Below are 25,711 nucleotides of genomic sequence, written 5' to 3' on the forward strand. Positions count from 1 at the left end.
ATCAGTGGATGAAATTTTCTCCATCCTCTCACACTATTCTGCACACAGGAGTAAAGGGTCATGTCTAACTTCACGATCTCCAGGTCCTGAGGCGCTTTTGAAGACCATGGAGAGTTCCAGTTAATTTTGTGGAGACCCCAGGCAAGGGCTGCGCGCCAACAAGCCATAGCTGCGCGGCCGTAGCACGGCTCCCGGTCACCTCCGGCCTTCGGGAGTCCCGGTCCGGGGAAGGAGCAGCGGGTGCGGCGTCCGGGAGTCAGGCGCCCGCGCTGCTGCAAATCCGACCTGGCGCGGCCCAGGACGCCGGCGGCGCGAGGGGCGGCGCTCGAGAGCGCGGGAAGCGCAGGAGGCGGCCGCGCCAGGTGCCCGGGCCCCGCAGCCCCGCCCCGCGTCGCTCCGCCTCGCCCGCCGCGTCGGGCAGGGGCCCGTCCTGCGGCGTCCTGCCGGCGCGCTCGTCGCACCCTCCCCGGCCGGGGCGCTTCCCGTTTCTCCCAGCGCAGCCATGGCTCAGCACTTCTCCCTGGCCGCCTGCGACGCGGTCGGCTTCGACCTGGACCACACTCTGTGTCGCTACAACCTGCCCGAGAGCGCCCCGGTGAGTGGCGCGGGCTGCCTCGGGCGCACGGCGTGCAGCCTCCATGGCGGAGAGGCTCGCGTTTCCTCCTGTCCTGGGCGGCGGCGCGGCCGCGGGGGAGCCTTTCCGCGGAACTCGGCCTCCCACCGCGGCGCTGGCGGAAGTGTGCATCCCCCGCTGCTCGCCGGTGCGTGGGGACCGGCTTTGGGAGCCCGGCCTTTAGCTGAGGTGGAGAGAGGAGCAGCGAAGAAAAGGAACGCAGGGGGCAAGTTGCGCAAGACCGGACTGGGGAAACGGTTTCTAGGGCAGAGGAGGGGCGGGGCCCGGGTTACTGGGGGTGCCCTTGCCGATCCCCTGCCTTGGAACTTCTCTGCTGGTCGTTCTAAGCACTAGCTGAGAGTGGGGTACAGCCATCTGGTTTGGGACTTGCATTTTCCATGGCTGCATTTTTCCATTTGCATGACCAAGTGACCACCAATCAGTGTTTAAGCTGCAGTCAGGGAGAGATTGTGTAGTGTACTGGAAGGAACACTAGTTGAAAAGTCATTAAAATCTTAGCCCTAATTTTGCCTTTTTCCAAGAGAAGAAAACAGACATTTGTTGTGCACCTACTACATGCTCCGTGCACTTTGAATAAATTCTAACAGCCTGCGAAGTTTGGGTTCCCACTGTGCTCTGAGGTAGGGGGAAATAGGAGTATGTATGATTCCAGATCTGTCCCCTCAAGTTAATGGTCCTCCTTCCCCCGTACCATTGGTTTCACAAGGAAACTAATTGCGGAAAGTTAACAGAATTTTTTTTGAACTCAAGATCTAAGCTCCAGACAGAAAAAGAGCCGGTTGTGAGCACAGTGGTCAAAGCGAGGGTTCCTCAGCTAGACTGCCTAGCTTAGAACACCAGCCCCACTGTTACTAGCTCTGTGACTTTGGGCCAGTGCCCTAACCTGTGTTTCTTCTCAGTTTTTGCATCTATAAAATGGGGCTAATAATTGGATTTACCCCAAATGATTGCTACAAGGATTAAATGGGTAATAGATGTATAATGCTTAGAGTAGTACCTGGCAAATACAAGTGTTAGCTTTTGTGGTTATCACTCAAACCATTTCAAAACCTCACCGTTTATGGGCAGAATTCTTAGGTTATGGTGCAGACATCAGCCGGGCTGCTCTCATTATGGTGATGTCAGTGCCCTAGTCAGTTCAGGTACACTTCAAAGGTCAAAAAAGGAGTGGCTGTCTGAATTACTTGGGTGTTTTCTATGCACAGATGCTAAAAGAAAAAAATGTACTTTTCCTGCTATTACACTTTTTTGCTTTCCTACCATGCAGGTCTCTTATCCTTAGTCATACAGAAAGCTTTTCTTTACTTTTTGATCCTTTTGCCACAATTTCCCTTAGATCATTGATTCATATTTTCCATCCCTCTGTCCCTTTCAAATCCCCTTCTGGCTCACATTTTTGTGCCCCTCCTCTCTAGTCACCTTCCTATGGAGGATGTATTGTTAAACTCCTGTCATGTTAGAGCCAATTTTGTCCCTGTATGAGCCTAACACTTGAGAATATAAGATCCTCAAAGACAAGGACTTTTTAGTATGAGCCTGGAATATGAGTGATGTTTAAAGGTTGCAAACAGTTACCTAGTGAATTTTGGATCCTGTTTGGTGTGAAAATCTTTTTAAGTCCCACAGTGTACTGAGCACCACGCTAGAGTTGGAGATACCTAGACAAACAAGCACCCTCACGCTGAAGGCAAAAGATGCTGAAGACAGTCTCAGGCCACTGTGGTGAAGAATATTTCCTGGACCTCGTCTCCTCCTTCCTGGGAAGGGTCTCCTCCCTTCCACACAGTAAATTCATCCTGTCAAGTCTCATCTGAAATATCCTTCCCCTTCTGAAACCTTCCTGGGGCCCCTGGAGTTTGCCCCTCCGCTCCAATCCTATCTCCAGTGTTCCATAAGACTAATTTCCCATAGCACTTACCACATGGTATTAACATTTTTTGTTTACATGTCACACTTATCCCCCGGGGCCTAGAGCGATGATGGCTCCTTGACTTTGGTATCTGTGATAGTTTATTGTGTGGTCTGTGTGCTGAGCTTAGTGTTGGGAATATACTGAGCCCAATCAATAATTGTGGCTGAACGAATTAAAAACTGAAAATGACACAGCCACGATTCTAATAAGCATTCTGCTTATGTGAACTGATTAAATCTTTATGACATCGCTGTGAGGTAGGTAATATCAGCACAGTCACTATTTGGAGATGGGAATGAGGAGGCATAGGAAGGTTAAATAGTGGATCCAGGGCCACCCAGCACAGTAGTCTGGCGGTGGGTTTCTGCCCTCCCCACCATGCTATCTGCTTGGTGCCATGAAGCAGGGAGGCGAGGTGAAGTGAGGCCTGGAGCTGGCAGGTGAGGCCTGGGGAAAGGGACATTTAGGCAGAGGAAGTGCAGCAAGGGCCAGGACCTAGAGGTGAGTGGCAGCGCCATGAACTGCTGGGAATGCAAGCACAAGGTGGGGAGTTGCAGAAGTCAGCGGGGCCTAGTGTTGTGCAAACCCAGGGCCTCAGCAAAAGCATTGTAGAAGACACAATGAACAATGATGGCTGTGTTCTCCTGGTACCAGGAAGTTAACCTAAATGTGTGAGTGAGTGGGAGAGTGGGTTCCCAAATATTGCAGGGGACATGCTTATACTAAAAATTTGTTTATTTGAAAATCAAATTTACCTAGGTATTCTTTATTTTATCTGGCAACCTTAAATGGGAACCAAACAATTTGTGGGCTACACATGGCCCACAGAGCACTAATTTGCAACTGCTGTGGAGTGTGGATTGTTATTAGTCATGTGAGAGTGGAGGGAGCAAGTACAGCTGAGGCTGGGAGAGGAGGTCCTGGAGGACCCTGTTCTGTGAAAGCTTCAGGGGGCGCTTAACAGAATCTCAGGACAAGCTGCAAGAAGACTTGGGCCTAGACCAGGAGTTTCAGAGTACAAACTCCCTGCTTTTCTCGGCTTCTCCCTGTGCATTGGCCCCCCTCTCCTATTGCAGAAATGTTTCCTCTGTGAAGTAAGGAACACAACTGTGGATGCCCCTGATGCAAAAGGCTCCTTTTACCGAGGAAGGAGTCCGACCCTATTGGAATCAGATGCCCATATCTTAGACTAATGTTGTTGCCAAGGGGTGAGAAACTCCAGTTGTCCGAGACTGAATAAAGTGTCTTGACCAGAGGCAAGTCTAATGGTGTACAATAGCCGCCTCTTAGGGGCTTGTGAAAGCTGATTTTTAAATATTCAGGAATTGTGTAAGCAGGTAAACTATTGGTAGTGTGAAACAGGCTATGCTGGGAGTATTTATACCACAGAAATAGGCAAATGCTACAAGTCAGGGTGGTGTTTTGTTTTTGTTTTTTAACCACATATCATAATAATAGCAAATACTTAAATAGGATTTACCTGTGTGCCAGGCACTGCTCTAAGCACTTTACTTCTGTTAACCACACGGCACTGGTTCTTCTGAGTGGCATCATGACATATGCTTTTCATTGTCTGTAGTACTTTGTACCTCAGAGTGACTCAGTAAATTTTTGATTGTTTTTTTTAATGATTGAATGAAAATCCATAAAAACATATGAGTTAGTGACTTTTAGTCCTCTTTGGGCTTCAGGAATCCTGCAGGTGCCCTACCTGGGCTCCTCCTTAACCTGTAGGCTTAGAATCTCTAGGTGGTTTTAAGATGTGTCATCTGTGGTTCTGAATCACCACCGAGGTTGAGGACTGTTCATAAATAGTGTTATCGTTATGTGGGCCTATTAACAGTTGACCTGGATTAGAAACAGATTGCATTGGCTGGGAGTACGTGTATAGTGATTTAATTAACTTTATGACAGAGCAGCTCTATTTGATAAGGAGCCTTTGCTTCTCCACCCTCATCTCCTGACACTCAGACCCCAGCCCCCCACCTCCAGCCCTGTGCAGGCCCCTCAGTTTCTAGACCTTCGTTGTCTACCCCTGCCCCCATCCCCTTTGGTTCACTCAGCTGCCTGCTACACCTAAGTATCAGTGTCAACCTCACCTCCCCAGGGACACCTTCCCCCACTCTCTGATTCCCTCTTCCCTGGAGTAGCATGCCGCGTTATCAAAACCTGCCATGAGTTAACATCTACAGAAGAGTCAGATTGTTCAGTGTGTCCTTTGGACACTGCTTAGACCTACCCCAGGCCACTACTCTGCCTCAGGTTCAAGTGTGCCGATGTGGACCTTCATTTACCTTCTGTCCACTTTTTGTTTGGTCTACACAGTTCTTTTAAAATTGAGCCACCTCTTAAAAAAAACCTGATATTTCACTCAGGAACCTAGAATTTTTGTTGTTGAGAAATAGATCTGTCAACAATCAGCAGAGCTTCTATCATTCATTGTACTTGCTTCCAAAGGCTCCTTTGTCCTCTTTCCTCTGTTACTTTGGTGGAGAAATAAGAGATACTTTCTATATCTGATAGAGGTTTCATGATTCCCCCTTTAGATCACCTGCCTGGTCCCCATGTGTATTTCACTTCGACAATCCCCTGGGATGGGGCCTGTCTAGCAAGGATGGACCAAGGACTGATGTAATGATAGAATGGTCAACATGTTTATTGTCTTACTGATACGTTAAATAAGTTTACAAAGCTTTGTCACATCTTAAATTATGATCTCCAACACGTTAGTATTTGGGAGTAGGATTAATAATTGTCCTTGGTTGTATAATTTTGGATGGGACAGCTGCCTGGGGCTCACAGGGGTTGATAAGATTCTTGTGAAGGGGGATTAAACTGCACAATTACAGATATTTCCCTCCTCCTACCTGCCCCCACCAGTGATTCCATTAGGTTTTCATGTCTGTGAAATTAAGAATGAATAGTGAGTTTTATATTTAATCTTTTTTTCTTTCCCTTATTTTCAGCTCATATATAATAGCTTTGCTCAGTTCCTAGTTAAGGAGAGAGGGTATGATAAGGAATTGCTCAGTGTGACCCCAGAGGATTGGGATTTCTGGTAAGTTCTTTTATTTTTTTCTTTTTTTTTTTTAAAGTCTGCACATTTCCTGTGCTTCTGAATTGTTGCTTAATGGTTCCTCTTCTATGAAGGTAGAACATGAAATGTGAAATTGAGTCAAAGGACAAAATGCCTTCTATACTAAAAGTTTTGTGTTTAATGAATTAAAAGTCTTCACTACTTTAAACAAGTTTAGACCTTGCTTAATTAAATGTAGAAATAAGCTAAGAGCTTATGTGACTAATTAGGATATTTTGGTATGATTTAATTTTGTCATAATTAAGAGTCTCAGAGGTTAGGAGCTATCTCTAAAATTTACATCTTTGAGGGAAAAAAGTTTGTTTTATTACTTCTCAAATTAAGAACTGTAAGAGAAAAGGAGGAATCATCATGTTTTATGTAAGTGTCTGAATTAGGACATTCGATTTTCTGTAATTTGAATAGACATTCTTATCTAAAACTCTAACTGTATACTCCCTTTCTGGTTTAGGATTCTCAACTTCCCAAAGCTTCCTTTGTCTTTCTTCTTCATTTAAACAACAAAAACAAACAAAAATCCTAGCCACTAAATTGTTCAGTTTAAAATTAATGATGAAAAAAAAATTAATGATCTTAAAACACATGAAAAATACATGCATAATGTTCATCTAGTATATATTCTTCCAATACTTGGTTAGTCTTTTTTGTTGTATCTCTTTTATAAATGGAAGAAACAGAAACATTTTACTATACAAACCTACTGACTCTGGAAATTATAGGGTGAGCACAAGTAAATAATGTTTCTAAAGTACCCTGTCATTTTTTTTAAATTCCCTTGGTATTTGGTGGCCATTATGCCTCTTTGCTTTTATTATTCATAATAAGAAATCTATACTCACTTTTCTCCCCAAATCCAACAAGTCTTTTCAGGGGAGAATCTACAACTTAGTATTTGACTTTATTTTAGTGGTTTTCAATAATATGCCTTGCCCAGGGGGCAAGTTCTTATAACTGACCTAAACTGAGGCAAATTCTAAAGAGTATAGAAAAGGCTCTGGCTCAACTTGTAGACTATGAGAGAGAGAGAGAGAGAGAGAGAGAGAGAGAGAGTGTGTGTGTGTGTGTGTGTGTGTGTGTGTGTCTTATTTAATGAAAAACATTTGCACATTTTGAAAGCGGCATGGGTTGATGTTCAGGTTTTTTTTTTTTTCTCTTTTGAGATTCATCTTTTTGAAAGCCTAAAGATTTTACAAACTAAGCATGCTGCCCTTTGTTTGCCTACATAACAATTTCCCGTATGTGCCTGCTCTGTGGTGGATATTTACTTTTACAATTCTTGGATATTCTTATTTGTGTGTTTAACATATCATTCAGTTGGGTGGGAGAATCCTTTTTTTGCATTGTGACTTCTTAAAAATTTAGACTGTTATTTCTTAGGTTGGCTAAAGATATGAACTGATTAATAATAAAACTTTTCTATTTTAGCTGCAAGGGTTTAGCATTGGATCTGGAAGATGGGAACTTCATAAAACTTGCAGATAATGGCACTGTGCTCAGGTAATAAAATTTAGTTGTGAAATCAAACGTTTACTTCCTCCAGAATACTTTATTACTAGGTAGCATATGACCCTTAAGGTATGGGATAAATAAGATTATCTTAGTCAGTAAGATGACAGATTATCTGTCTAATTACATGTCTTTGTGTGAATTGTGTAAACTATTAAATACAAGTCTGTGAGCATTAGATTTAAAGGTCTAGTTCCTTTAAGTTTAGCTCATTAGAAATATTTGCAGAAAATACAATAAAAAGTTAACAACTTCTATTCACTGACCACCCCTTACTGCAAAAGAGCCTGGGAATTATATTGTTTAGCTGGGTGTGTAGGTGCCTAGAATCAAATCAGCATTCTTTTTATTAAGGAGGAAGGAAAGAATGGATATTGGGTAGGGTTTAGTTGTCTATACATACCTCCCATTCTTCTTCCATTAATCCAAATTTTCCCCCATCATGCAGGGCTTATGTTGTATCTTAGCGCCTTCTGGCTTGTTCCAACCCTCATCATTTTCTCCCACACTCAATGCTGACTCTTTCTTTCCCTTCTCTCTGGGCCCAACCTTCCAAGTGTTGAGAAGGATCTGACATGTAATCCAGAAGCAGCTTCTATCGCCGTTTTGAGCCTTTTAGAGAGTACCAGGGAGTGAGCATCTGTTTTTTCCTCAGTCCTAATAGTACAGGCAAGTCAACATAGCCATGAAGCTCTGCTGTTTATTATTAAATATTTATACAAACACGATCAGAGTCAAAGGAGAAGACTCTCAGCACAGGTTGCTTCTTATATATATTCTCTCTTTTCATACCTCATTCTTTTTACAAGAAGTAAACTCCCTTCACACTCTCCCCCAGACCTTCCCCTAAGGTGCATCTGACTAGAGCGGGTTCCACTTTTGAGTATTTTGTAATTTATTTGTATGTTTTTTCCTCAGGCACCCAGAGATAGAGTATGTATGTATGTATGTGTACACATACAATGCAGCTTTGACTGTGGCCTTTAACTCTACCATCAGATTCTTACAGTGTGCTTGGCTGTCATCAACTATGGTTAAAAGAATGAAAAGCATTCCACGGTTTTGTTTCTTTCTCTCATTGTTCTGTCTGTCCACTCCCAACACCCCTTCCTGAAGGTCTGTCACCTTCCATTCAAGCTCTGGCTAACCTGCAGTTTCTCCTGAATTTTAATAGCTGATCTCCTTGATGCCTTCTTTCAACCGATATAGTAGATTCCTTGTCTGATTGTATTTCCCATTCAGGATTCCTTCATCTTTACATATAGCTTTCTAAAATGTTAACTTCTTTATAAAAAGGAGCCTCTTCATGCGTTTCCCTCATTTGCTCTTCTTATTTCATTTCTTTTTTCCTTCATATTATTTTGCTACAACGTAATACCAAGAAAATAATAATGATACTCCTTATAATTATAATTTTTCATAAGAAACTGTATGAGATGTCCACTACAGTAGTCTCCCCTTACTGAAGGGGATATGTTCAAAGATCCTCAGTGGATGCCTGAAACTGTCATGCATACATACCTATGATAAAGTGTAATTTATAAATTAGGTACAGTGAGAGGTTAACAACAGTAACTAATAACAAAATAGAACAATAATAAGAATACTCAGAGTGATGCACAATTTAAAACTTATGAATTGTTTATTTCTGGAATTTTCCATTTAATATTTTTGGGCCATGATTGGCCATGGATAAATGAAACTACAGAAAGGAAAAACACGACAAAGGGGGGATTGCTGTATTTCTTTCTCTACAGGGTAAGATTCTCATAACCAGGCCTAACTGATGCAGCAGCAATATTTTGAGCACAGAAAATAGCTACTTTTTCATCCTGTTGTTCTTTTCTGACATATTCCTCTCATGATTCCCCATGTGGTTTTAGCTATGCTGTGTCCTTGTGTGGGCAGGTGGCTCCTCATTTTGTCTTCCCAGTCTCGTGCTTATAGTCATCCATGCTCAAGGGCCAGGTTCCTTCATGCCTCTTGTGAGCCTGGTGTAGCTCATGCTCTAACTGTGGTACCTGCTGCTCTTTCTCTATTGCAGCCAGAACCAGCTTCCCACCCCACCCACATGGTTGTTTTCTAATTGTTCCAGTTATGATAATCTTATCTGTATGATTAAATGGTCTAGAAAACCCTAAAAACTCCTCCAAAAGACTCCTAGAATTGACAAATAAATTCAGTAAAGTCTCAGGTTATAAAATCAATGTATATATACACAATATACACAATTCAATAGTATTTCTATATACTATTAACAGTCATGCTGAGAATCGAATAAAGAACTCAATATCATTCACAACAGCTGCCAAAAAAACCCCAAAATACCTAGGAATATACTTAACCAAGGAGTTGAAAGATCTCTACAAGGAGAAATACAAAATACTAATGAAAGAAATTGTAGATGACACAAACGAATGGAAAAACATCCCATACTCATGAATTGGAAGAATCAATATTGTTAAAATGTCCATACTGCCCAAAGTGATTTACAGACTTCATGCAATTCATATCAAAACACCAACATCATCTTTCACAAAATTAGTAAAACGATCCTAAATTTCATATGGGATCAAAAAGGAGCCCAAATAGCCAAAGCAATCCTAAACAAAAGGAACAAATCTGGAGGTATCACATTACCTGACTTCAAATTATACTGCAAGGCTATAAGTAACTAAAGCAGCATGGTACTGGTATAAAAGTAGACACATAGATCCATGGAACAGAATAGAGAACCCAAAAATAAAATCATATACCTACAACCAACTGATCTTTGACAAAGCAGACAAAAACATACACTGGGGAAATGTTGCCCGATTCAATAAATGGTGCTAGGAAAATTGCCACATGCAGAAGAATGAAACTGGATCCCTATCTCTCACCATACACAAAAATTAACTCAAGATGGATTAAAGACTTAAAATGTAAGACCCGATAACATAAAAATTCTAGAAGAAAACTTAAGAAAAACTCTTCTGGACATTGGCCTAGGCAAAGAGTTTATGATTAAGATTCCAAAAGCAAGTACAACAAAAACATAAATAAATGAGACTTACTTAAACTAAAAAGTTTCCGCATAGCAAAATAAATAATTAAATAGATAACCTACAGAATGGGAGAAAATATTTGCAAACTAAACATCTGACAAAGGACTAATATCCAGAATCTGCGAGGAACTCAAATCAAAGAAAAAAACCAACTCCATTAAAAAGTAGACAAAAGGGCCAGGTGCAGTGATTCATGCCTGTAATCCTAACACTCTGGGAGGCTGAGGCAAGAGAATCCCTTGAGCTCAGGAGTTCAAGACCAGCCTGTGCAAGAGCAAGACCCCATCTCTACTAAAAATAGAAAAATCAGCCTGGTGTAGTGGCATACCCCTGTAGTCCCAGCTTCTCAGGAGGCTTAGGCAGGAGGATCACTTGAGCCCAGGAGTTTGAGGTTGCTGTGAGCTAGACTGACACCATGGCACTCTAGCCTGGGCAACAGAGCAAGACTCTGTCTCAAAGAAAAAAAAAAAGGTAGACAAAAGACATGAACAGACATTTTTCGAAAGAAGATAGACAAATGGCCAAAAAATATATGAAAATGCTCAGCATACCAATCATTAGGGTAAATGCAACTTACCTTGCCCCTGTCAGAATGACCATTATTAAAAAGTCAAAAAACAATAGAGGTCAGCACAGATGGGGTGAAAAAGGGAGGCTTATACAAGCATTATGTTTCCTGTCGATGGGGCTGTAAATTAGTACAACCTCTGTGGCAAACACTATGGAGATTCTTCAAAGAACCAAAAGACCTACCATTTGATCCTGCAATCCTACTTCTAGGGACCTACCCAAAGGAAAAGAAATCATTATATCAAAAAGACACAGACACTTTTCTGTTTATCACAGCACAATTCATAATGGCAAAGATAAGGAATCAACCTAAGTGCCCATCAGCTAATGAGTGGATAAAGAAAATGTGGTGTGTGTGTATATCACACACACACCATGGGATACAGCCATAAAAAGAATGAAATAATGTCTTTTGCAACAACTTGAATGGAACTGGAGGCCATTATCCTCAGTGAAGTATCTTAGGAACAGAAAAACAAATACTGCATGTACTCACTTATAAGCGGGAGGTAAATGATGGGTATACATGGTCACACAGAGTGGAATAATGGACTTTGGAGACTCAGAAAAGGTGTGGGTGAGAGGGGGGCTAAGTGATCAAAAATTAACTGTTGGGTACAGTGTATACTATTTGGGTGGCAGATTCACTGAAACCCCTGGATCCACCACTATGCATTTCATCTAGGTAACAAAAAGCTATTTGTATCCCCTAAATCTATTGAAAGAAAAAAATTTAAAAAAAATAAATGACAACTTCTCTAGGAAATGGTGGTATCTCATCCAGTACTGACCTCAGAGTGAGCATCTTCTAATCACTTGCTAGTTGGTGGATTAAAGGAAGGAAGAGCTAGAACTGTCCATATAAATGCCTTATAGAATGATCCTAAACAGGGAAGTCACCCAATTGAAAACAGAAAAAAAAAAATCTTTGTTAGCTCCAGCAGCAGTGGAGATCCACAGTCACAATGCTAGAGGAAAGGGCATTCAAGGGAACCATTAATCAGCAATGTGCATCATCTCCCCAAACTAGGGCAAGCCACGGCACCAAGATGATGACTCCAGAGGCGCTGGCAGAGGCTTATGGCAAGGAGGAGTGGAAGCACTTTGTGTCAGACATGGGAATGACCTGCCGCTCAGGTATGACTCCAGTGGGGCAGCTCCCCTTTTGTTTTGGACCCTTTCCCTTCAATGTGAGGACACAAAGAAGCCCCTCCTTTCCCCCGGCTGGGCAGATGCACAAGGGAGCGGGTTTGGCCTTATAGCACTAGGATGTATTTTTTTCCAGATGTGTCTGATGTCTGTTTGGCAGCTAATTCCAAATGCTATTAGCATTTTCACACTTCTTTATTTAAGGTTTTGTTGATACTCCTTGTACTTGTTCTGGAGAGGAGATTAGCACTTAGGAATAATACATTCCTTAGCTGTCCTGTGTATTCTTTATCAGCTTGTTATGTGCTCAATCCTTTTCTTTCTCCACCTCCCATTTCTCTCCATGTTCACGTTGCCTACCACTCCTGTTTTTTGGAATTCTCCTCCTTATAGAAATGAATAGAAGGAAGAGTAATTGTCCCCAACCCTTGTTCCCCAGAATCCCTTTTCCCCAAAGCTTATTTTTTAAATATATACAAAAGGGATCATGTATTTACTTTGCTCTTTTTAATTTACATCTTGGAAAGCCTGTCATCAGCACATGTACTGGTGTACCTCATTCTTTTAATTGCTGGCCTGCTGTGCTATCTAGGGCCTGTATTGTGATTTATTTAATTGGTCCCCTAGCAGGGGCATTTATGTTGTATCTGCTGTTTTATCTTTACAAACAAGCCTGAGGCAATGTTTTCATAAATGTATATTTTGCACTTTTATAAATATATCCAGAATTTATTCTAGGAGTTTATTCCTAGAAGTACACTTGCTCTAAAGATCCACAGGTTTAAAATTTTGTTGTATATTGCCAACTAAGGCCTTTATTTTCAGGAACTCCAATTGCTTCTCAATATGTAGCCTTCTTCTACATTAAGTGTATTAATCCTCAGAGTTAGGTACAGAGTCATAAAGTACATTCCCTGCCAATACATTTAGGAAATGTAAAGCATTGATGGACATAGACATTTTTAAGGACAACTTATTGGATAATGCCTGTTCAGTTTGTTGACCTGTGCATGAGGTTGGGTTTCCTTGCCACGTGATCTCTAGAGAGCAAGTCTTTTTGAGCTTTTTTCCCCAAATGGTAGATTATGTAGAAATAGTTTGGTATAGTGGAAGTCACAAGGGGCTTGGTGCCACATGGCCCTAGATCATATTGGCTCTGTTACTTGCATGATAAAGTGACTCTGGTCAATTACTAAGCCACTTTTAGCATCAGTTTTCTTATCTTTAAGTGAAGATAATATCACTTATCTGCAGAAGTGAGAACCTTTGCTAGCGTAAATTGTTCTCTTCCCCTCAGTCATTCATGTGCCTTTGTTCCATTTCCACTAAGATGATGGGTAGTAGAGTTGGCTTAGGTTCTTGGGGAGTTTTTCTATGTGTAAAGCTTAATGATTAAAGGACTTGGTGTTGATTGAGAGACTTGTTTTATTGAACTGAGCTCACTTATCACTTCATTCACAATGAACTATCTGCTCTATGAGGTGGTGGAACTTGAAGCTTTCCTGTGGTACAGTCTCAGAGTTTGGGTGTTGGGTGAGGCATTGAGAGCAGCCTGGCCCAGTTAACAGCTCAAGGCTGAACAAGCCTCCTTGTCTACACCGTGGACATTCACCCAAAGTTTGATGGTTGAGTGACATTAGCCACTTGCCTTATGGGCAGGAAGGAACCAGTGAGTCCTTCTCATTAAACCCTCTGAGTTATTACATTAGACCCTAACCATGACTTATAATCAGTGTTTCGACTCTTGGATTGAATTTCATCTCTTAAGGCCCACAAAGAAAGGGGAATGGGAGGAGAAAAGCAAGGGTATGTCCCTGGCAATGATGAGATGCTTCCTGCTCCAACAGTGCCCTAGGAGAGCTGGCCGTTGGGTTCAGGTAGGTCAGCCCAAGAGGTAAGAGAAAACACAGATTAATGAACCTTGGGAAGCTTTGCCTACCGTCCTAGGTCTCGGGAGTCTTAAGAGTATTGCGTGGTCTTACAGCATCACAAAGCGTAGGCAGACATGCGCATTGGATATCATCTCTCTATTCTTCCAGATCACTTGTTATTCACACTGGCAAAGCCACCCTAACCATTCTTAGGAATGAAAAACAGTCTGAGATGTTCCCCCAAGAATTTAAGCTATGAAAGAATGAAAAACAGGAAGACCGTGAAAACCAAAATATTTTTAACTGAGAGAAAGGACACAAACTGGCACAGCCATATTTTGAATTAACTTTGACTTTATTTTTCAGACATTTTTAATAAATTGACAGGACGAGGCAAGAGGTACTAAATGATATTCAGAGAGATAGACCCCTGGCTTCTGCATACATTTTTCTCCTAATTTACTTCTGATACTCCTTCATTCCAAAGTAATCCATTTGATTATTGGATAATTTGTTCATTTAGTCAACAAACATTTATTGAGTGCTTACAATATGCTGTACACTATGCCTAGTGGACCCTTAAAGAACGAGACAGATGTATTCCATAACCTCAGACCCACAGCTTATAAATGAGAGGAAAGGGGACTCAAATCAGGCAATTAATGTGCTCAAGAGTAGTTATGACCATTTGAAAAGTACTTCCTTATTATTAAACTAAAATCTGGCTCAACCTATCAGTTCTGTTTGATTCTTCTTTGTACTAAGAGTTAGTCTAGGGGACTCTGTGAGGTTGGGTTCCCCCAAAAGTGGAGTGGTTACTCTTGATCTCAGTAGGCAGGAGTGGGGGAGTGAGAGGGAGAGACACAGTAGGAAGGAAGGAGCAGTGGGTGCTGGATTCTACTGAGGCTTCTGTGAAGAAACACAGAGAGACCTCCCAGAGTTATCAATCCACGGAGCAGGAGGCTGGGACATTCGTTTACTGGCTCCTGACCTGTTAGTTGAGGTCATTCTACCCCAAGGTCATACAGAATAAATCAAATCCATCTATTCTGTGAGATCCTGGAATGTACCTGTCCTGTACCCTTGCGTTTTTCTAAGATAAGCACACCATGTCCTCCCATGGCATGGTTTTTATTCCTCTCATCACCCCATTGTTCTCATATTGTATTGAAATTTATCTCAAGTGACATAAAAATTGGATGTGGTACTCTAGGTGGGACCAACCAGCACATTATGAAAAGGCACTATTTTGTGGAGCACTTCATGGTGCTCCAGGGTTAGCTTATTTCATTGTTTTGAAATTCAGTGACTTTGATAACAAATTTTGGCTTTTTCATATTCCATGTTATAGGTGGGGTATATTCTGGTTTTAGTTTTTATTTTTTGAAGACAACTCAAATATTTTTGAATAAAATGCTTAACTTACAGATACCATATTTTAACTAAATTTCTTGTTATAATAATATGCTCAAAGCTTTAAACCTTCCTTAAAAGATGATGTGCCATTTTGAATTAAAATGGAGGCTTCTTCAGATAATTAAACTGAAATCTAGTGTCTTTTCAGCCATGTTTCTGTGTCTTTCACGTACATGAGGCATTGATTTGTTCCAGGTTTAAAATTAATATTTTGTTCTTTTTTAGGAAAGTACTATTTTTATGATAACTATTTTGACCTGCCAGGAGCTCTTCTATGTGCCAGGGTGGTGGACTTACTAACAAAGGTGAGTAGGGACTCATTTTTTAAAAACTATGGTATGTACTTAGTCATAAATCATAGGACTTAATTACATATAACTTTCAAGTTGAGATTTTAATTTCTTCCTTGTGGTTTCAGAGGTGACTGGAAAGGAAAAACACAGTGACTTCAGTCAAAATATTTTTGGAAAACTAAATAGCAGTGACCACTTTTCTCCCCAGGGAAAATAAACCTATTCTCCAGCAGGGGGTGCAAAAGTCTAGAAAAAGAAAATACATACCAGAACTTGAATCTGGAAAAACTATTTTCTTTAGCAGAACAAATAAATAGTTTAACTAGCAGAATAAAAAAAGGTAAAGGTAATTAAGAAAATTCTATATGTCTGTAAGTATTCTAAATAACATAAAAACAGAAAAATGAGATGAAATTTTTAAATTCATTATTTTGAGCATAGTTTAATGCATATAAGTTTTTCCTTTCTACTGTGTACCAAAATTAAATAGGTCTCTGGTTAATCAGTTTATACTTAAAACCTGTGAACATAAATAGGTTTACATGTCACAATCACTTTCCTTTTTGCATATGTTGTCTTTTAAAATCACTATTATCATGTTTATAGTAGAGCATGGGTAATGGTTTATTTTTGAATCAGAATTATTTTCATGTGTTTGTGAAAAGTTTCTGGGGTGCAAGAATTTTGGTATGTTTGTAGAAGTCTTTATTAACACAAGATGAAGTCAGTTTTTTTTTTTAGTTACTACAAGCAAAATATATCAGTCTTTAAATATTTCATAGTTTGTATAATTAGGTACAAATATCTAGTAATCTGTCTTTATTTAGATAGAAGGACACTGGTTTATGTCCAAGGAAGCAAATGGTTATAAGGTTTTGTGTTTTAATGTAATGTTTATTTGCTTTCTGGTTTAAAAAAATATTAATAAAAATGATTTACAATTTATATTTGCAACCTCATTCATCTCACCTGTAGAAACTTGCTGGTTTTTAAGATTGAAATTCAGGTTAAGTGAATTCTAAAGTGATAGCTTTTGGGGCTTTAGGACTTCAGGCTCCTTAGCCCCATCGATGCCCTAGTGTGTTAAGTAACACATTCTGACATTCCAGAAATTATATAACATTGTAAGTTTACTTATGTATGCAAAATATTCTATAATTCTTAGACTTGGAGTGGAAATTTTTATTTGATTTGGTCTATATGAGGTATATTAATATTTAGTGATATCTGTGTATATATATACACATATAGCAGTGATTTTCTGGGAGAAAATCACATTTAGGAGAATGAGAACTTTATTAATCTTTTGTTTTTTTTTAAATCACATTTAGGAAAATGAGAACTTTATTATGTTTTCTAAAACATAAATTCCTATCTTAGAATATTGTAATACAGATGCTTCTTTACTTATAGTGGGGTTACCTCCCAATAAACTCATTGTAAGTTAAAAACATCTTTAAGTTGGAAATGCATTTAATACACCTAACCCACCAAATATCATAGATTAGCCTAGCCTTCCTTAAATGTGCTGAGAACATTCACACATTAGCCTACAGTTGGGCAAAATCATCTAACACAAAGTCTTATAATAAAGTATTGAGTAGCTCATGTAATTTATTGAATCTGTGCTGAAAATGAAAAACAGAATGGTTATATGAATACTCAAAGTATGGTTTCTACTGAATCTGTCGCTTTCACACCATCATAAAGTCAAAAAATCTTAAGTGAACCATCTTAAGTTGGGGACCATCTGTATTGTAATTGTTTGCTAGCATTTTAAACTATGTTTAAAAACAGAATTATTATATTTATTACATTTGGATTTTTTTTTTCAGCACAACAATGGTCAAAAAACATTTGATTTTTGGAAGGATATAATTGCTGGCATACAACACAATTACAAAACGTCAGCTTTTAAGGGTGAGTAACGGGAAGAGAGGCTTCCTAATAGATATTTTTTAAACACTGCGTGTCTAGTGAATTAGTTGGAAGTTACCTATTTTGCCATGTTTCTTAGGATTTAATTTGATCTTAAATATTGTTATAAGGTTGGTTCTGCTTACATTTTAAGAGGTCCTTTTATGCATGTCTGTTTCATGGCCATAATTGCCGTTATTCCAAGTTGTACTGTTAAACTGCCTTTTACAAAAATGTTTGCCAATAGGGTTGTTCTGTAGGCTCCCCAGAATTGAAGTTCCAGCTTTGCTGTTTCCTGGCTTGGGCATGAAGGGTTGGTGACACTTGTAACCATTAGTGTAGTTAGTTGTAGACAGGTGGGCAGAGTGCCTGCTAGAGGAAATTTCGTTCTTGTTGCTTAAGGAACAGGACTGGATGACCCAGAATGGGGACACAGATAGCGCCAGCCTTGAGCCTAGGGTTTTACCTTTTCATTCACAGCTTTGCTTGGGCTACACAAAGTTGCTTCTAAGGAATAAACAGATGCCTGAGTGACTTGAACCAGATCATGCTGATTCAACTAATGGGCTGATGGATACTCAAGAGCAATATTTTTTAGCTTGGAAAAATATTGCCTTTTGTTTGAAATAAAAATTACTTGACTTCCTTTTAATGTAATTTAAGCTGTCAAAATAATTTTAAATATTATGACTAAAAACATGTCAAGATAATAAATAGGAACTGCAGGGTATTTGTTCAAAGTACATATTTCTCTGCCACCTGCTTCTTTCCTGCCCAGAAGAAAATCACTGCTTTGGGATGATTGTCTCACTTTTCTGTTTCTAATCAGCAGCTCTTGACCCTGGCTCATAGGTCACATGTGGCTGTGTGCGTCCCTTTTCACAGTCTACACTGAGTGCTTGAGTGTGTGGGAATGCCCATCCCCATTGGAAGGACATATCCATGACAACTATAAAAGCCACCCAACACTTTGTTTTTTTACTTTTTTATTATCTTTGTAAAATAAAAAGCCTTAAAAGAATGGTTGAAAACAGCAAATTGCTGCTTTCAAATAAATCCAGCATAAAAATCTATTGATGTTATTTTATTGCATTGTAAATAAGGAGTAGTAAAACATTTCATGCTTTAATAAGTGAGGCACAGCTTAAAAGTTTTAAACAGCAATATAAAAATACAGTACAGAGCATAAATAAATAATATCTTTTCACTTCTAGTCAAATTTCGGAACCATTGATATTAGTTTTAATTTCACTGAAGTGGGAGGTACAAGGTACATATGCTAATGTTCTATAAACCCACAAAATCATATCACATAAGATTCAATAAGGAATTAAAGAAATCAAATTAATCACACTTGTGTTAAATAAATAAGAATAGGTCAGACACTTGATTCCAAGATGTGCTGGGTATATAGAAAGCTTCTCTGCAATCACAGAAAAGTTTAGAAAGATTCATTGACTAAAGCACCTTGCATTTCAGATTAATTTCAACATAATATTTTGATTTTTAATGAGAGCTTTAAAAAGTATATATGCACCTATATATTTGAATAGATCTTGATGAAAGGGACCATATAGGCCTCTGAACAATGCACCATCAGAAATATCTCAGGGTACACAGTGTCTTTTAAATTTGAATATTCAAGTATTTAAGTTCTATAAAGTTATATGATACTTCCTCCTGAATGTTTCCTGGAAGTTCTCATATTGATTGTTAGAAACAGCCTTATTTTACAAGGAAATCCTGAGTTCCTGAAAGCAAATTTAATATAATTTAGAGCCTTATTTCTGTCTTTTTTGCTAGTTTTGTATTTTTTTAACTTAGCAAGACTTCTGTGGTAAAATTTTTAAATATTAAAGGAGTTCACAGAATACTTTAAAGGGCCTTAGGATTGCTGACTCGCAATTCAAAGGGTCTTCGTGTGTTTACTCTTGCTGCTCACTTTTCAAGGGGAGGGAAATTGTTGATCTCATAGCTCAAATCTGTATTTTGGAAAATAAAAATTACTCACATTCCTTTCAGCCTACCTCCGCATGCATTTTGTGGAGTGGGATGGGGTTGGGGAAATGCCTTTCCAAGCAGAAGATTTAGATTAGCTCAGTGGGCATGTGTTCACATGGGAGCCACTAAGAATCCTGAGAAAGAGGAGTAGACATACTCAGAGGAGTACAGGCCGTTCAACTCCGCATTGGGCAGCTGGAGCCACACCTGGTCATTTTCTGTGAGATCGATTATGGCGCTTCCTGAAGCCTGATCTAGGTAGCCTTTGGAATATTCATCATAGGTATACATTATGGGGGTGCCATTCTTATAGAGGCCTACCCAAGCATGAGTGCTTTTCACATGCACGTGGTAGGAGAAATAGTATATTCCTGGTATCCTACAGGTAAAGATTCCAGTTCTTGGGTCATAATGCTGTTGCCCATTATACAAAATCTTATCAAATGGGATGGGAGTACCTACTGCTGGGTAAGCTTTAGAGAGAGTAACAGTAAAAGCAGACACAGGCATTCCTGTTACTCCCTGATTGGCGCTAGTAAGAGGCATCCCAGAAAGACTCTGCCTTTGGCCTGCCTTTATAAAGCCCTCGGGCGTGGCTGCTTGACCTGGTGGGCCTGGAGGCCCTGGGGGCCCTGGGAGGCCAGGCTCTCCAGTGTGGCCTCTTGGCCCTGGAGGCCCTGGTGGCCCAGTGGGTCCATTGAGGCCCTTAGTTGCTATGCCAGCTGGGCCAGGCGGACCTGGGTTTCCTGGATCCCCTTTAGCTCCAGGGAATCCTGGAATGCCTGGTGGCCCAATGGGGCCTCTGGTACCTGGTATTCCAGGGGTGCCTCTTGGACCAGCCTCACCATTGTGTCCAGGCACTCCCTTAGCTCCTGCTGGGCCCATAGGGCCTGGGACACCAGGAGGTCCTCCAACTCCAGGGTCACCTTTTGGGCCTGGTAACCCTGGGTTACCCTTAGGGCCATGGAGACCTGGTTCTCCTGGATACCCTGGTTTTCCATCCAACCCAGGGGAGCCCCTTTCTCCCTTAGCTCCAGGGTATCCTGCAGGCCCAACCGGCCCTGTCTCACCTTTAGGGCCTGGGAAACCGTGGTTGCCCGGGATGCCCTTTGGTCCTTGGGGTCCCATATTTCCAGGGGGTCCAGTCAGACCTGGCTCCCCAGGATGACCCGCTGGGCCTTGTTCCCCTTTGGCACCTGGAGCCCCTGGAAGGCCGGCAGGTCCTCTTTGTCCCTTCAGGCCTGGCAAGCCTGGTTTCCCAAAGCCAGGAGCCCCTGGGGGCCCAGCTATTCCTGGAGCCCCAGGGAGACCTTTTGTTCCTGGAATCCCTGGCTGGCCTGGGGCTCCAGGAGCTCCTGGCTTTCCAATGCATTCTGGTCCTCGTTCCCCAGGAGGACCTCGGGGACCTGGTAGCCCAGTTGATCCCCTTTCTCCTGGAATACCCCGATCACCTTTGATACCTGGCTGTCCTGGAAACCCATTTTCACCTCTTTTTCCTACTCCAGGAGGACCAGGTGGTCCCATGGAACCCTGAGGGCCCGGCAGGCCCCTCTCACCTGGGCGGCCAGGAGCGCCATACCCCATTTCCCCTTTCTGTCCATTCACACCAGGGACTCCTGGTGCGCCCTTTTCTCCAGGATAGCCCCTGGGGCCCTGGGCTCCTGTAGGTCCCTGTTGTCCAGGTTTTCCCGGCACAGAAAGTCCAGCTGGGCCAGGGATTCCAGGTGGTCCTGGTGGGCCCCGTGGTCCTGGTAAGCCAGCTGGTCCAATATCTCCTTTTGGTCCATATGGTCCTCTCTCCCCTGGTTTTCCTGGGAGTCCCGGCAAACCTGGCTTCCCAATGGTCGATGGTCCAGGTGGTCCTGGCAACCCTGGCTCTCCTTGGAGTCCAGGACTTCCGTAGCCTGGTTTTCCTGGTGGTCCAGAAGGACCTGGGAGGCCTCGAGGTCCAGCAGGGCCTGGTGGACCAGGAATACCTTGCTCTTTTCTTACTGGTATACCTAAAAGACACACCCAATACACCCACCCAGAGAGGGGGATAGTTAGTAACGTTGAAGATAATCATTGCTTCTCAAAATGTGAATGAATTGGGACAGGACATGGCAGTGTCATTCAGTCTTTTGTAGGCAGACCAGTCTGAAATGGTTTTAGATGATATATTTTATATGGTTTTGCAAAACACTGTTAGAGAAGATGGTTTCAGAAAACCATGGCTATTGTAATACTTTCATCACATCTTAATGATCCATGAAAATCAGCTGGGATTTGAAGAATTCCTCTAGAATAAGAGTGCAGTGGAGGTAAATCTATCTTGTTTTGGGAAAATTATCTACCTACAAAGGAAAGAAAAGAAAAGCTATTTAACAGAACATGCAGAAAAGACAAGTGCAGAATAAGTGAGAAAATGTTCAAGAACGATAACAATTTTCCCTCACAAAGCTATCCTATGAGACATAAATGAGAAATGGAATTACTTCTAGTTCACATCTGCCATGGCCCTGCTGAAAATAGTTTAGATTTAGGTTGATTTTCTTTTCTTTTTTTTTTTTTTTTTTACCTGAGAGTGCATGTCTGTATGTGTTTCAAGTTTAAGTCAATAGACTCTCTGTTATTGACTTAAACTTGAAACAAAGAAAGAGTATATTGTCTTAAACTTGAAACAAAGAATTAGAGAATTAGACATAATGGGTGAGATACATAAAATAGTATTAAAGTGCTTATCTAAATATAAATAAATATTGTTTGATTTCATAGAGCTTTGAGTTTGTTTGACTCCGTATACTGAACTTAAATACAAAAATCACATGTTTAGTGCCTGTGATGTGAAAAATGCTGTTGGGCCACAGGTGTGGAGAAAGCACAGAATGTGTCCTGTAAGGGCTTCAGTCAGAAACAGTAAAACAAGTGTGCACATAAGTGCTTTAAGAGGTATCCAAGGGCTGCTTTGGTCATTCAAAGGTGGGACATACCAGGCACTGTGGGCATCAGAATATACTACTAGTGAAGTATTATCAGGCCAGTCTTTCGGCAATAATCATCATAAGCATCTACATAAGAAAAATCATTATTTTTCAGAGAAATTATTTAGCAAAATAGTAAAGATGATAATAAAATTACTTGATTTTTAAATCTACTTGCAGAATTTTAATATAAATAATTTTCTGCTTAATAAATTTCAGCAACAGTAGAATGCCTGCTTATACGTATGATTTAGAGTCTTATGCTTTTGGAAAATGGTTCATGATAATGTAGATTTAGTAGATGTCACAGTAAAGTAGTTTAGCCAAAACCCTAAAAGTGACTTATAGCTATGACTTTTGAGCCACATCTTTTTGTTGTTGTTGTTAGAAAAAAAAAATGATTAATAAACTGTAACTAAATCTGTAATGGTTTAAAAAATCACACTGAAGACTAAAGGGGAATTAATAGTAAATGAATTATAAATTGCCTTTGAAAACTTATTTTTATGGGTATAGTTCCCTTTAACTATTAGTTGTTGGTACACAAAGGTATTAAAATAAAAAATCTCTCATTTAATTGACTGGCACACAACAAGTAGTCAGCTAACAGTATTTGCTAGTATTATTCTCTTAGGTAAAGATGTTCCTCAGATTTGAAAAACATTTGGTGTATATAAAATACAGAGCAAATCATTAAAATACATATGTTGAAATGGGGAAACAATTGTTTTAGATTTAGGTATCTTTATATTGTGTACTAATTAGAGTTATATTTCAATTTGTAAACATTTAAATACATAGAGCTTTCCCATGGATTTTCAAAAAATGACATTAGGCAAAAGACTATTAGAAAAAGTTAATTTTTAAAAAAGATTTCCATATAAACACGTACCTTATTGATTGATTTTAGTGTACATACATGATATATCTATATGTATGAATGGATGTAGATACATTGCAAATAGAATAAATAAGTCATTTCTTAATGGTTTGGAATAACATAGCATATTTTTTAAAATGCAAACCATGTTAGACTGAGGTTTGCTTCAGAATCTGATTATAAGGATCATGTTCATACTAAAACTAATTGTCTTAGTATGACTGGAAATCTGTTTTACTCTTAAAGAGGAAATACAAGTCAATGAAAACAACTGCATTGGGTGCCCTTTGAGGCTAGCACTCCAATGTCAGGGTGATCTTTGTGGCTCGGAATGTTGTACTAATGGGTCCTTAACCTCTCAGTGCAAGAATTTAACTTCTGTTTGAATCCTTGGGAGACAGCCCCTGTTTGTAGCTCTCCATCTGAAAAAAATTTCATTCGTTCAACATTAGGGGGACACCATCCTCAAGGAAAAATGAGTACTGACTATTAAGTTTTTTAAATGGCACAAACTGAAATGGTGGTTGGATGTGTCAGACTGTGGCACCTGTGTCTACTCACTAGCTGTGGAATCCTCTGCAGCATAGTTTAGTGTGTTTTGGCTGAATTCCCTTTCAGTCTGTGTTGAGCAGATACGCCTAGGAATTACATAGGAACTCTTCGAATTATTTCTACCTTGCATTATCAAAAAGAGACCAAGGTTAATAGTTAAAATATAGCTCCATTTGTTAACAAGATATTTTCATTTGTTCTGTAAAAATAGCCAAGATGATACAGTATATTAAGGAGGGAAGATAGAAATATTTTTAACTTTATAAATGTGGTGCATTTTATTTTTAATTCAAGACTTTTGATTATAATCTTGGTAAGGTATAAAAAGTCTGAATTTATGGTCACAGAGATTATTGAATCCAGTGCTTCTTATTGTAACATTATAAATTGCATTTGTTGCTTTCAAGTAAAGTAGCATGTTTCTTTGTCTTTTATTTTTTCTCCTAGTTTTTATTTATATTGTGAGACATTTAAGAGTATCTGTTGTATACCTATGCATTTGTTTTTAAATATTCATCTACTTTTTGTGAAATACTTTAAATGTCATCTTTCTTCTTAAAATGACAATCTTACAAGTTTCCTGTGCTTGAAATGGTTTTTCTCAAAAGCATAGTCTTTAAAGTTTATGACAAATATCCTTAGCTTAATTACATGATAAAATATATAGCTAAAATGAAAAATATTATGGAAAGGAAATTTGAAGCCTACAGTTTGTATTGTTTAGTAGATGTTTTGTAGGCAGTTTGTGTCGGATGGCACTAAATGGAATTAGTGAGTATGAGGCCTAGCCCTTGCCCTCCTTTGAGAATCTCTTGGTACTTCACATATACAAGGTATTATCTCAGTACCCTTCACGGTAACCAAGAAACCTGGGCAGATGAGGAATAGGTTCAAGGAGAAAGTTAAAACTTACCTAAGGCTACGCCAGTAGAGCAGTAGTAGTAGAAGTAGAATTACAAGTAATAGAAGTAGTAGTATCAGTAGTACTAGTAATAGCAACACTTAAAGTACTTTACAGGTGTTAACCGATTTAATCTTCAGTACAGCCCCTTGAGATAGCTGATCCTTATTTTACAAATAGGGAAAATAAGGCACAGAGAGGATAAATAACTTCCCCAGAGGCCACACACATAACTGGTATGTGGCAGTTAAGTCCGTGCATTTTACCCCTAAATTATATTAAAAATGTGTAAGTAATTATGAGAATTGCTGCTTCATTTCCCTATTAAATTTATTTAGGAGGGGCATCAGGTTTTATTTGATAAGACTCAGTTTTGTGTGTATTTATGGGCTAGTTGAATGGGTTTTAAAAGTAACTGTTTAAGTACTTAGATATATAAACCTGTTACTCTCTTTATACAATTGGCAGTTATTTTTAATTTAAAATTTGTAAGCTTGATTAATTTTAATTGGATTAATATTTCTGGATTATGTGTAGTTATTCATGTAAAAATATCATTTAGAGAAAAAGATCTCTACACATAAAAGTTCTTAACATTCTTCAGGTATATCTTTACTATACTTTCAGGTATACACTTCCTACTGTACTTACTGTGCAAGGGATATTAATGTTCTTGACTGGACCTACTTTTTTCACAAATCACTTTGTTGTAACAATTTGAGCTAATTGAGGAGTTGGAAAATAATTTATGATGTTAAAAGCATTTTGTTAAAGAGATCATTAAGATTATAGAAAGCATGTACCAACTGGTTAATAGAGCAAAGTATGCAATTTAGTTTACCTTTACTGTTCATTGTGTGGGGAATGAAGAACTGTGCCTTTATGTTGGGTGGTGGTCCTTTCATGCCTGTAAATGTAGCAAAGGACTGATCCAAGTTCAAGGACATTAGCAGCACAAAGGCTATTTTTGGCAGCATATTCTCTGATGGATTCTGAAAAACAGAA

At 39.7% G+C, this 25,711-nt stretch overlaps 2 protein-coding genes across 7 annotated transcripts in view; one reads left to right on the forward strand and one right to left on the reverse strand.

Annotated features, from left to right (window-relative positions):
• The first annotated feature begins 357 nt into the window (after positions 1 to 357).
• NT5DC1 (5'-nucleotidase domain containing 1) overlaps positions 358 to 25,711 on the forward strand; it is a 118,941-nt gene continuing 93,587 nt past the window's right edge. For 5 of the 6 annotated variants that reach the window (XM_045544219.1, XM_045544218.1, XM_045544216.1 and 2 more), the window contains exons 1-6: positions 412 to 595; positions 5,513 to 5,604; positions 7,069 to 7,140; positions 11,797 to 11,903; positions 15,428 to 15,507; positions 17,331 to 17,415. In XM_045544219.1, the coding sequence (XP_045400175.1) occupies positions 503 to 595; positions 5,513 to 5,604; positions 7,069 to 7,140; positions 11,797 to 11,903; positions 15,428 to 15,507; positions 17,331 to 17,415 (529 nt within the window). In that variant the 5' untranslated portion in view covers positions 412 to 502. Of the gene's footprint in view, positions 596 to 5,512; positions 5,605 to 7,068; positions 7,141 to 11,796; positions 11,904 to 15,427; positions 15,508 to 17,330; positions 17,416 to 25,711 lie in introns of all 6 variants that reach the window. The other variant, XM_045544214.1, reaches the window with a different exon arrangement.
• Positions 19,465 to 25,692, reverse strand: COL10A1 (collagen type X alpha 1 chain). The gene is made up of 2 exons (XM_045544221.1): positions 25,548 to 25,692; positions 19,465 to 21,413 (listed from the first exon to the last, which is right to left on the reverse strand). Exons 1-2 carry the CDS (start codon positions 25,681 to 25,683, stop codon positions 19,525 to 19,527), a joined length of 2,025 nt encoding a protein of 674 aa, XP_045400177.1. The 5' UTR covers positions 25,684 to 25,692; the 3' UTR covers positions 19,465 to 19,524.

The sequence above is a fragment of the Lemur catta genome, chromosome 2 (genome assembly GCF_020740605.2).
Source record: "Lemur catta isolate mLemCat1 chromosome 2, mLemCat1.pri, whole genome shotgun sequence".
In the NCBI taxonomy this organism is placed as follows: domain Eukaryota; kingdom Metazoa; phylum Chordata; class Mammalia; order Primates; family Lemuridae; genus Lemur; species Lemur catta.